Source organism: Corticium candelabrum, chromosome 10 (genome assembly GCF_963422355.1).
Source record: "Corticium candelabrum chromosome 10, ooCorCand1.1, whole genome shotgun sequence".
Taxonomy (NCBI): Eukaryota; Metazoa; Porifera; class Homoscleromorpha; order Homosclerophorida; family Plakinidae; genus Corticium; species Corticium candelabrum.
The window spans coordinates 93,708-105,584 of record NC_085094.1 but is presented as its reverse complement, the minus strand read 5'-3'; the positions used below and the strand labels follow the sequence as shown (position 1 = coordinate 105,584).

The 11,877-nt window shown below is 41.2% G+C and overlaps 1 protein-coding gene across 1 annotated transcript; it reads right to left on the bottom strand.

The window, feature by feature from the left end:
- Window positions 1-3,001: 3,001 nt before the first annotated feature.
- Window positions 3,002-11,624, bottom strand: LOC134185738 (apoptosis inhibitor 5-A-like). The gene is made up of 5 exons (XM_062653603.1): window positions 11,406-11,624; window positions 4,430-4,540; window positions 3,722-3,874; window positions 3,520-3,636; window positions 3,002-3,436 (listed from the first exon to the last, which is right to left on the bottom strand). Exons 1-5 carry the CDS (start codon window positions 11,556-11,558, stop codon window positions 3,164-3,166), a joined length of 807 nt encoding a protein of 268 aa, XP_062509587.1. The 5' UTR covers window positions 11,559-11,624; the 3' UTR covers window positions 3,002-3,163.
- Between the last annotated feature and the right edge of the window lie 253 nt (window positions 11,625-11,877).

The following is an 11,877-nucleotide window of genomic DNA, read 5'->3' as shown; positions in this document are numbered from 1 at the left end:
TAAGCTAAACTGGTTTAAGAATTCACCTGTTTCTACCTGCACTAAATCAGTTCTTTTTAAACCTAAACCGCTTTCCTAAACCGACTTCAAAGTAGGTTTAGCAAAGTGGTTTAGGTTTAACTGTCACGTGGCAGTAGCGCGCTTGTTTAGATGGCTTCCCACAATGTCGTTTTGATGATATTAACAATTTTTCTGGAATAGGATTGCCCTAAAAGATGTAAGGGTCGTTAACTAGGGGAAAGAAATCAGTAGCTACGGAGAAAGAAAAGACGGTGTCCTTGGTCATCCTCATGCAAATTCCTACTAGCAGATGCTGAATCAGTGAAAACCAACAGTTGCTCTGACTCGGCGACAAAGCAGCCCAATACTTCAAAATAAGGCGTTCCTAGACGGTTTGTTTTGCACATCCCTGATGTGCAAGTTCCTAGTGAAAACATTCGCTTTCTTGAACTGGTTTAGTTCTTAAACCCATTTAAGCTAAACTAGTTTAAGGTGCAGCTAGTGGAAACACGGCCTAATAGGTGCTAACATGTAATCACACACCTCTAACCAGGGCTTGCAGCTGCTTGTCTAATGCAAGTTCCATAAATTGTAAAGTGGACTGAGAACCATTGTATGAGCAGCCAGGAGTAGAACATGGTTGGTTGACTCCAGATGGCTGTAGAAGGCATTTACGTGCCGGACAAACATGGTAAACAAGAATTTCTGCAGGCTCAAATATCAGTTCAGTCATTGCCTTTTCAAACTTGTAGCGTGACTGAAGTGCATAAGGTTTTGTTGGCAAATGCAGACACAGTACTTCAAGAAAATCAGACAGTGCACTTTTTGACAGGTGATGTCGTTGAATCATAGTTGAGATTAAGACAATACTATCTTTTGTTGAAATGGGAGCTTCATAAAGTTTATCATTATAGGGATCACTTGCTGCATTATCATCTTCAGATATATTTTCAGATCCAGACGTACGAAACTCCTCCGCCTCTTTGGACTTGTCTAAGGTCTCACTTTGACAAGTGCTTGAGGCTTTCAGTGAGCCTGTTGAGCTGTTGGATGAGCTACTGGTGTCATTACTGGATACAGACTCTGGACTTCCCAGTTGATCATAGTCATCATCACGTACTGTGTATCACAGGTACAGCATGCATGTGATTAAAATTATGAAATGTATACTTGATCAATACAACAATTAATACTAATCACAGGGTACGGTAGTACCCTGTGTGTAGGATTGACCAGGTTGTGTAGGCGTGGTCAGATTTTAGACTTCACACAGATTGACGGCTCCGTCAAACCTTTGGTCTCTAGCCTTGTGTAGTACTCTGTATACGGCTTACACACATTTGCATGTACTGAACGGCGGTATTATTCTTAATTAATTAGCAAAAAAATGCATGTTCAAGAGCTCCTAGACTAATGTCAAATGATGAAGTGTAATCACACAGTGCGCGTGTCATTAGGACCTAGCGATGTTTTGTAAATCAACGTATCTAAATAGAACGTAAATAGACGTAAAATACGAAGACACGTAAATCTTTCGTAATTTACGTCGCAAAGTACACTTCAGACGTAAAATACGACCCAGGATCGTAAATTACGAAACAATTACGTGTCTTCGTATTTTACGTCGATTTACGTGCTATTTACGTCGATTTACGAGCGTGCGGGCCAGTAGTGATGCTACTGTCATCTCTAGAGCACACAGTACATAATTCTGTGGCTACATACTAGAGATATCCTATTTGTCTAGTTGTCGATTCGGTATTGCCGAGTGCTGCGGTAAAATTGAGGGGATTTCTCATACTGAATCCCCTTCGTTTGACGAAAGATGACGTTCCTGGAGCCACATTATCCACCAGTCCATTGAATGCAAGACATTTCCTAGTAGCTTGTCGTGACGTTGCTCATTGGGTGTCAGGAAAGCGGATTTGTGAAACGGTAAAGTACTTGACAGCGTTCTTTGGGTTAACTTCTAATCAACTTTTTATCTAGACTCGTGACCAGTCTCGCCGCGCTTTCGTCATTCCCGGATTGTCAATCCTCACAGGTCGCGGAGATGCGCGCACCCAAAAAATATTTCAACAAAACTGCAATTTTTTATTTAAGTATTAAAAATCACTTTACCTGCCGTCCAATTTATTTAAAGTCCATTTGTGTCGAGAGCAATGTTCAGCGGACGACACTCAAAACTGAGGCCCCCTTTCAATAAACGGTGCAGGTTACTGCTCGAAAGATGCGTAAAAAGACAGCAGTTCGTTTATGTCAAAAACGCGGTTGTAACATGTCCATTCACTACCAAGAAGCAATTAGCGCGCCGGTAGCCTCGTACACCAAAGCGCATTCGCTGCAGCGGCTAAGTTCCCAAACTTCGTCCTAAAAAAATCGCCCGGCGAGGATTGACAGTCCGGGGAATGACGAAGGCGGAGAGAGACTGACTCGAGTCTACTTTTTATCTGCTTGCAGAGAAGGTACTGGGACTGGAAAGGGGTCATTTGTGTGGCTCGAGACCAGAGATGCTATTTGTCTAATAGGATATGCCTCTCCCTCTATAGGACACGAAACACAATTATGTGGCCTATGGACTATAGAGACGCATAGGATAAAATTTAGGACGTGGAGACCAACGTGTACATTGTATGGTAAAAAGAATGGTGGTATCATATTTGAAAGGAGGTATCGTCCCGCTTCCAGACATACTGCTTTTGGATTTCATGGTTAATGATCTCATGCAACACTTCCTCAGTGATTGATTGTTGACAAAATTAATTAATTGCTTTGTCACGTTGACTAGCCGAACTAGCAGCCATCAAAACAGCTTCCCTCTTCAGTGGAAACCAGATGTGACCAACCATGCGGAAGCATATTTTGGCTCGATCATTACATTAACAAAATCGCAAAGGCTGCTATCAAAGTCTAACACCTAAACAATATTCGTTTTCACTGCGTTAGTGGTCTTTCAAACCAGCGTCAATATAGGGTTGCAGAGTGCATCAATTCACGTGGGCTTCATGTTTAACATATTAATCCTATTAGTAAAGTCTCCGCTAGACTATACTAAGAATATGCTCCTACCATACAAGCAGTACAGGTAGCTGACATACACTTAATAGAAGGCAGCAAAAGAAAGGCAAGATATTACCTCATCCTAACAGCCCCAATCGTCATATCACCACCAACCCCTTCCCCTCATTTGCCCTCTTCCCCGTCCTCTTCCTTGTCCACGTCCACGTCCACTTACAGCTGGTACCAGACCGATACCTTTGCTAAACATTCCACCTGGTGGGGAGTACAGGTCCTTAGCAGGACGTCCACTTTTCTTCTTTGCCCGTGATTCTTCAATTGTAGATTCAAACCTTATAGGACTAATAGACCGTTTGGTAGAAACAGCAGAGCTTGTCCCATTCACTTTGTCTGTATCACCCTGTTTCTGAGCTTTCATCTGACAGAAAATTCAATAGAAAACGAAATTCCTCAAAATGTACATTTGTCAAATGTAAATTAGTCAAATGAGCGTAATCTCACCTTGTTAATCCACGACAGAGTAACAGTTGTCTTGAGCAAGGGAGGAGAGTGAAAGAAATCTTTGATAAGTGTAGTGATGTTTGTGGTTGTACGAAGAGCTACTACTTTCACTTGATTCTATAAAACAAAGAAACTTGAAGCACATTCAATACTAGACTGCAGTAATTCAAAATGATCTCAGTTTACTAAGTTCATCATTTACCTCTGGCTCTTGCAACTGATTAGCTGATTTGCCTCTCAGAGTGGCTCTGAGTTGTGAAATGTAGCTTTGACATCTTCTAGAGAAGTACTGCAAGCGTTGTCTGATAGACCTCAATCTCTCTGTCCCTTGATCTCCCACAAGAAAGTCTGCATCCTAAAGAATATATGAAGCCAATAGGTCGCACCGGGGAAGGGGGGGGGGGGCACATTTGTTGTGTACCATTTGTATTGTTGCTAGCGTTGCATTTTTCATGTTGCAGTTATTGCATGTTGCAGTTATTGCATGTTGTGTTCATGCATGCTTGCAGTTACAATCAGTCCTCTGTCTACAATTTTTTTTGTGTACATAAAAATTAAGCAATTGTTGCTGTTGTGCTTTTACAAAGTGAATATATTACCTAAAAATACCGTGCATGAGAAACCTGGACTTAAAATTGCCTCTAAGCTCTATGCCACGAGGGGTCAAATCCAGCACATGGACCACTGGCAAAACTCAGCACAATAATTCTAATCTCTGTAAGGATGTGCCAGGTACAACGCAATGCTACAAGCAGTACGTATTGCTAGCTTATGCTCCTGCTTCAGTCAATGAATAGAATTCGGCAACAAAAGAATTATAAAATGATAATCGCCACACTGTGTAACGGGTATTTCGATCAGCATAATTTTATTAAAATAAAACTACATTACTATTATTTAGATGACTCACCACTTTGCAGAGTTGATGAAAAGAAAAGAGAAGACATTCTACAAAAGAAAATTGAAGATTTGGTTCTTCTGCATTTTCCTCCTTCACTGCTGGTGGCAAGGGGCAATAAACCTAAACACACATGCATTAGTGCTACTGCTAGTGCTAGTGTTACTGCCATTACTAATACTGTATTTGCTCTCAAAGTTCTGAAACATCAAAACTATGGAACGGCAAAAGCAAGAAAAGTTGTATTCAAGTTTATATCTTATCAGGATTTACATAATTCTCATGGTTATGTTAACTTGTTCACACAGACACACACACAGACACACACACACACACACACACACACACACAGACACAGACACACACACACACACACACACACACACACACACACACACACACACACACAGACACACACACACACACACATGAACAAATGGATAGGCCCTTTAGAAAGTTCCGAAGATAGCAAGGAACCCCAGCACTACTCGGAGTTTTAGGCCACGCTGACGAACCCTTGATGCATGGCCAGAGCATCAAAGGGCACTGACTTTGGTGCGTATGTGCACACACACACACACACACACACACACACACACACACACACACACACACACACACACACACGAGGTAAATTTGACACCTTTCTGCTTGCTTCCGGCAAATGAAATATTAGTGGAAAAAGTGTCAGCTATCTCATGCTTGCCCAATGTGGCAAGTATATTCGTAGCACCCCACCTTGTCTAGCAACAACTTCATATTCACCTTATATGTGGCAAACACCTGCTAAGCATTGTAACAATGTTTGCCAATTAGTACTAAGAATTGTAGGTATCAAATAAGTCTATTGTGTGGCATTCATAATGCTATACACAGACATTTATAACAAACGGTTGCAGATTTTATTTTGAAAGAAGCGATGCTAGGAAAGTAGGTTTCCTCTTCGATTTAGGTCAGTGAGGTATGTTGATCACCCTCCCTTTCTGTACCATCAGAAGGTGACAACAAATAAGCTGCACCAACTGCAAGTAATTTTCCTATCGTTCAACTGGAGCTGTCCTGGCATTTACTGTAGTTTCCTAGAACAGATCCTGCTGTAAAGAAAGGCTGTCTTACAGGGCCAGTAGCAGTGACAATGATTGAGTGAACCAGCTGACAGCTATTAGATGTTCCATTTTCCACTCTTAAAATCCAATGCAAGTTGGCTGGAAGAAGTACAACTGTCTGGCATAGAATGAGATTGAGAACCAAACATGTTGATTGGTAGGTGTGCAGGTAGTTTCTCAGCTAGGCAGAAATAGATTTCGCATTTACTAGAACTGTCAGTTTCTCTATTAAAACCTAATCACTGACACCATAGAAAAAAGTGTCACAGGATAAACTTCACAATTCTCTAATAAATGATATCATACTAAAGATAGAAACATGTGTGCGTGCAGCGTGCACATGCACACACACACACACACACACACACACACACACACACAAACACACACACACACACACACACACACACACACACACACACACACACATTCCTTCATTTCAATAAAGAATGGTGCAAGCCAAAGTCACTACAGACTATGATGGGAAGTCGAAACTCTCTGACAGCAAAAATGCTTGTGGTTGTGGAGGCCTTGTGGAAAGAAAGTTTGATGGTAATAGTGACATCGGCCAGTTAAAAACTGACCATGTTTCTGCCTTTGATGATTTACAAGGCCAGCATGATTTACAGCAGTGAAGCCACAACCATCAAAACTGCAGTATCAATCTTGGATGTTGTTTGCCTTGTTTTGCATCGCCGTTTCTCTGCTCATCGTTGCGGTCTTCCAATTTTTCTTCTTTCTTGAAATTCACTTCATGTGTGGTGGTCCAGATATTATTACTATACCCATTTCGAACTCGTGGTTGTATCTTCCAAACCCTCTCAACTTTGCAATCCCTCAAATCTCTTAACACTATAGCAACGCTTTCTCTGGCCTCCAACTGAGCGTCTTCCTTGCGATAGCGCACGCCAATAGCTCCCTCGGTAGACGATACTCATCCATGTGCAAGACGTGAGTGACACAATAGTCAAAGACGCCTTTGAGTCAGCATAGTGGAGATTCTCAGCAGGTGGGCGATGTTTCTGATGGAGGTGTCTGTTCTTTGAGAAATTGCTTCGAGAATTCAGAAATCTAAACTATATTCTATAATGTGCCATGAATGCACAGATAAATCAAACAAGGAGCAACTGGCAGTCTGTATTCAATGAATTGATGACCAGCTTCAACCACAGGAAGACATGGTTGGCCTGTATCGAATAGATGACATTTCTGCCTGTACTATTGCGTGCATTGTGAAAGACATCCCGCTTCGTCTGAACTTAATTGTCACTAGGGCAGTGTCAAGGTCAGTGTTATGATGGCACTGCTAACATGGCCATTACGAGAAATGGTGTTGCTGAAGTCTTGTCTAATAAAGAGCCTCGAGCTTTTCACCCATTGTTATGGGCGTGATTTGAACCTAGCAGCTGGAGAGTCAATCAAACAGTGCAAGTTGATGAAGGATGCTTTGGATACCACCTATGAGAAGTACACTCCCAAACGAAGTAGTACTCTTGAAAAGTAGAAGGAAAGCTTTGTTCCACATACCCCTGGTTTCAGATTACCATGCCCAACTAGATGGAACTGAGAGCAAATACTCTGAAGTCAGTCATTGATAACTATTGCATTTCTAAACAACTTCAGAATATTTCTAGAGATCAAGTGACTCATCTTGCAGTCAAGGGGCGAATCACTGGAGTTCAGTGCTGTTGTAAGATGTTCAAGTACTTGTTTGGTGTGGCTCTACGGCAGCTAATTTTGCAACACAGTGATAACATGAGCAAAAAGGTACAGTCTCCAAAGTTGTCAGCATCTGAAGGCCAACAAATGTCTTCACTGACAGTTGCAACATTGCGTTCAAAATGAAATGACAGTCATTTTGATAACTTCTGGAAAAATTCTCAAGATGAGAATGACCTAGGTGTTGATGAGCCTGTCTTACTCAGGAAAAGAAGGTGCCACATCGTCTTTGATGGGGGCAATGCTTAGCCTGAATATATTGATTCTTGCAAACTGTACCATCGTTTGCAATACTATGAAGCTCTAGCTACGTCTGATTGCCAATTCCATTTCTCAGCAGCCAGGCTTTATTACGTATCGTAACTTGGAAAACCTTCTAATTAGTGCTGTCAAAGGAAAAACTATGGAGAATCTCTGCAGTTTATTACATCTTTCTATCAGGATGATCTAGATGAGTCACAGCTCAAAGTACACCTTCAGACCCTGCATAGCAACGTGCATCATAAGACTACTACGAGCGTCACAGTTTCTGATATCAAGGACTACATTCTGAAATTGATTTCACATGAAAGGGGTTTGTTATCCAAAGTTGTAACAGTACTACAGAGTATTTTAGTAATGCCGTCTTCCAATGCTATTATCAAGAGATCTTTCAGCGCCCTGAAAAGATTAAAATGTATTTAAGAAATACTTTAAAACAAGATACTACTTCATGTACACAAGAATTGTACACATGAGTTGTCATTGGCATTTGTAGCAGTTGAATTTGTCAGGTATTCAGAACCCAGATTATCAGTATCTGGGCAATTTTCAAAGAAAAAGTGACGCTGCTGTGGAATTTTAGGACTGTTTTTACATCAACAAAACAACGAGCATTACTTTGATTGTCTCACATTCACTTTATTGCAGGGCATTTTAGTAGCTTCTCTTGCCCTCTAATTTAACTTCATTAGTTAGTCAAATATTGTTCACCTGCAGATATGCAGATGGATATCGTCGAACTGAAGGAAGTACTGCACACCCAAAAATCTGCACGTTTTTCTTTTTAGAAACAGCGTTAATATTAATTGTAATAAAATTTCTGTGATACAGCAAGAACTAAATTTAGAACACATGATTAACTATGCCCTTTAACATGCGTTAGACTGGACTAGTCTAAATCGCTGGTTCTGCAAGGTCACTACAAACTATGCTGGGAAGTGGAAATTCTCTGACAGCAAAAACGTGCGTGGTTGTGGACGCCTTGTTAAAGGAAAGTTTACTGGTAATACTGACATTGGCCAGTTAAAGACTGACTATGTTTCTGCCTTTGATGGTTTACAAGGCCAGCACGATTTACAACAGTAAAGCCACAACCATCAAAACTGCAATGTATATCAAACTTGAATGTTGTTTCCCTTGTTTCGCGTTGCCGTTTCTGCTCATTCTTGTGGTCTCCCTTTTTTTAAAAATTAACTTCTCGTGTGGTGGTCCAGATTTCATTCCTCCACATATTTCGATCTTGTGCATGTATCCTCCAAACCTTCTCAAGTTTGCAGTCCTTCAAATCTCTCAGCACTGAGTCATTTCATCGCATTCTCTGGCCTCCAACTGAGCGACTTTCTTGAGATGGCACACACAGCTTCCTCGATAGACAACACTCATCCATGTGCAAAATGTGACCCAACAGTCGAAGCCTCCTTTGGGCCAGCATAGTGGAGATTCTCTGCAGGAAGGCAATCTTTCTGATTAAGGTGTCTCTCTTCCCGTCCCATAATGGCACCCCAAAAATGGAGCGGAGGCATCGCATTACAAAACTCTGTAGACGACATGCCTGAGTCTCCAGAATTACAGCTGTTTCCAGACCATACAAAAGAGGAAAGAATTACAGAAACTAAGAGGCTCAGCTTGGTAGAAGGTTTGATCATTCTCTGGTGCCAAAGAATGCGATTAAGTGACCAGTATAACCGAGATGCTTTCGTAATCCGTGTGGTTGAGTGACACATACAACACACACACACACACACACACACACACACACACACACACACACACACACACACACACACACACACACACACACACACACGCATGCACACACACTTCGGTCTTCGGTAGCACATCCCAAAGGATGATGGCTAGTGGCAAAGGAAACGTGTCAACTATGTACTGGCTCTCAGCATTCATGTCTTTCCATGTCAGAGATTCCAAACAAATCTCTTGCAATTGACGCACTGTAATCTTGATTTAATTCATTCTGATTTTGTTGGTTGTTTCCTCTGTCACAATTATGGCGTTCCATCCATGACTCTGTCTTGAATTGTCATACGCAATAGTCAAAGTAAAGAAAGTTTAGTCCTTCATGGCTGGAATTGTTTCCCTGACGGACTACATGTATCTGTCTTCTGCATTTTCCTCTTCTATTACGTTACTCATAGCAACAGCCCAAACTCCCTCAGAGCACAGATGGCTTCACATTGATACTCAACACATTTAGATCTCTCGCATAACTTTATCTTTCCAACGAAGTTTGACACCAAGAGGTCGTCTAGGTGTAGGCAACCAACCATAAAGGATCAGCTTGGGGAAGCAGCAGTCATCCATCCTTTGTAGATGTCCTAGCCACCGAAGACAACTCACCATTAAAAGTTCTGAGGCACTCTCAATGCAGTTTCCATTTAATGATGGCAGTCATTATTCTTTGACACTGATTGACAAAAGTGATCAGATGAGACGTTTCACATTGACTAATTGCCCAAGTGCAAGATCCATATAGAAGAGTTGCAATCACAGTTGCATTAATTTAAAGATTAGATTATTAGTTTGGCTACTGATTTGTGAACATTAAAAATTGGTTTCCTGAGGGCACCAAAGCATTTGCAAGCATTGGATAATGTCTCTGTTATTTCAGATGTTAAAGACATATCAGCTGACACAGTAGAAGCCAGGTATTTACATCTATCAATGTGTTGCATGGTTCCAGCAAAACACATCATATCGGCAGTATTTTCAAGAGACAAGGTTGGACCAAAGCTCATTATCTTAGTCTTCTCATAACTCACGTTCAAACCGTATGCTGAGGAGATTTTGATGAACAAGTGGAGTTCTTCTTGTGCTTTTACTTTCAACTCTGCCACAAAAAGCATCATCATCTGCAAATTGCAGTTCATATCCTCCTACAAGTTTTTCCTAAAAATCAAACTTGAAACAAATGCCTCTGTCACCCAATTCCAATTTCCAGACACACATCACACAATTAATATATATCTTCTTTTGGACAATCCATAGATTGCCCGTCACAATGCATGGATTGCCTGTACAAACCATAGATCACCAATACAAACCATGCACACCTAACCATAACCAAAACGTAAAAATAACCCTAATTATACCCCTAAAATTACCCAGAAAAACTAGAAATCCATGGTTTATTTATATCCACTATTTGCTCAAATATACACAAAATGGACAAATGTCAAACTCTTCACGCCTGCGTTGTTCCTAACGGGACAGTTCTGACGATGCTCCCATTGCAATCAAATACGGTGTCTCGGTGTGCTACTTGGAGACTTTGGGCCAGTGCTGATAAACCTGGAGGTTGCCCAGAGCATCTAGGAGCAGCGGCTATGGCACAGCTCTGGAACTGGACACCAAGTACTCGTCTGCTGAATGATGTTATTTTGCCAAGGCAGAGGTCTTGTATTGACCATCCCCAGTCAATGACCAGGTACTCATCATACTCGAGTCAAGAGAGGCAACTGTGTGAGATTCTTGACCAAGAAGTTATGACATAGATTGCCATCACTTGCTTTAAACTTGCAACCCTGATGGGTCCCGGATGTACTCACTTACTAGAATGACTCTCTAACCAACCGAGCTATTCCACCACACACAGACAAAGACAGACACAGACAGACACGCAGGCATGCGCGTGCACACACACACCACACTCACTAGCAACTCAAACATTTGGGTAACAATCAAACTCAAATACCCAACAAGCAACTATCCTAAAACTTAATTAAGTTTAAGTCCTGCACAAACACAAACACATAAACACACATGCACACACATGCACACACACACACACACACACACACACACACACACACACACACAATCATGCAAAAACCAAGCATGGGCATTAACAGTTTATTCGTAGAGTATCCTTAACATACTATTACCATCAGCAAGTCATAAACTGATGAAGTACACACAGCTACAGTGTCTGCTGGTGGCCTGCAAGCAGTCATTTCAGCTACAAGTTGAAGAAGATTCAGTTGAACGTCTCCTTTGTCTGTGACTTTGTCAAATGCTGGGAACACACTGGTACACATGTACAGAAGAGCTGCTGACACAGATGCTCCTCTCTAATACAACACATAATTATAAACTAGTAGACTAGCCAATATGCCAACATAATCTTACTAGCAACAGAAATTTACAGTTATTGAAAATGCAGTTTTTGGTTATTGGTCTCAAACAACATACAAACAGTGCACTCTACATTAATTTGTCACTTTGGCATTGTCACTGACATCCCTACTAATTAAAGTCAAATCATACAGAGAACCACCAGCTAAAAAATCATGCTGCTTACATGTTTCGATCATGCCATGTACTCTCATTTCATAAATGTTTGGCGGTCTAAATTTT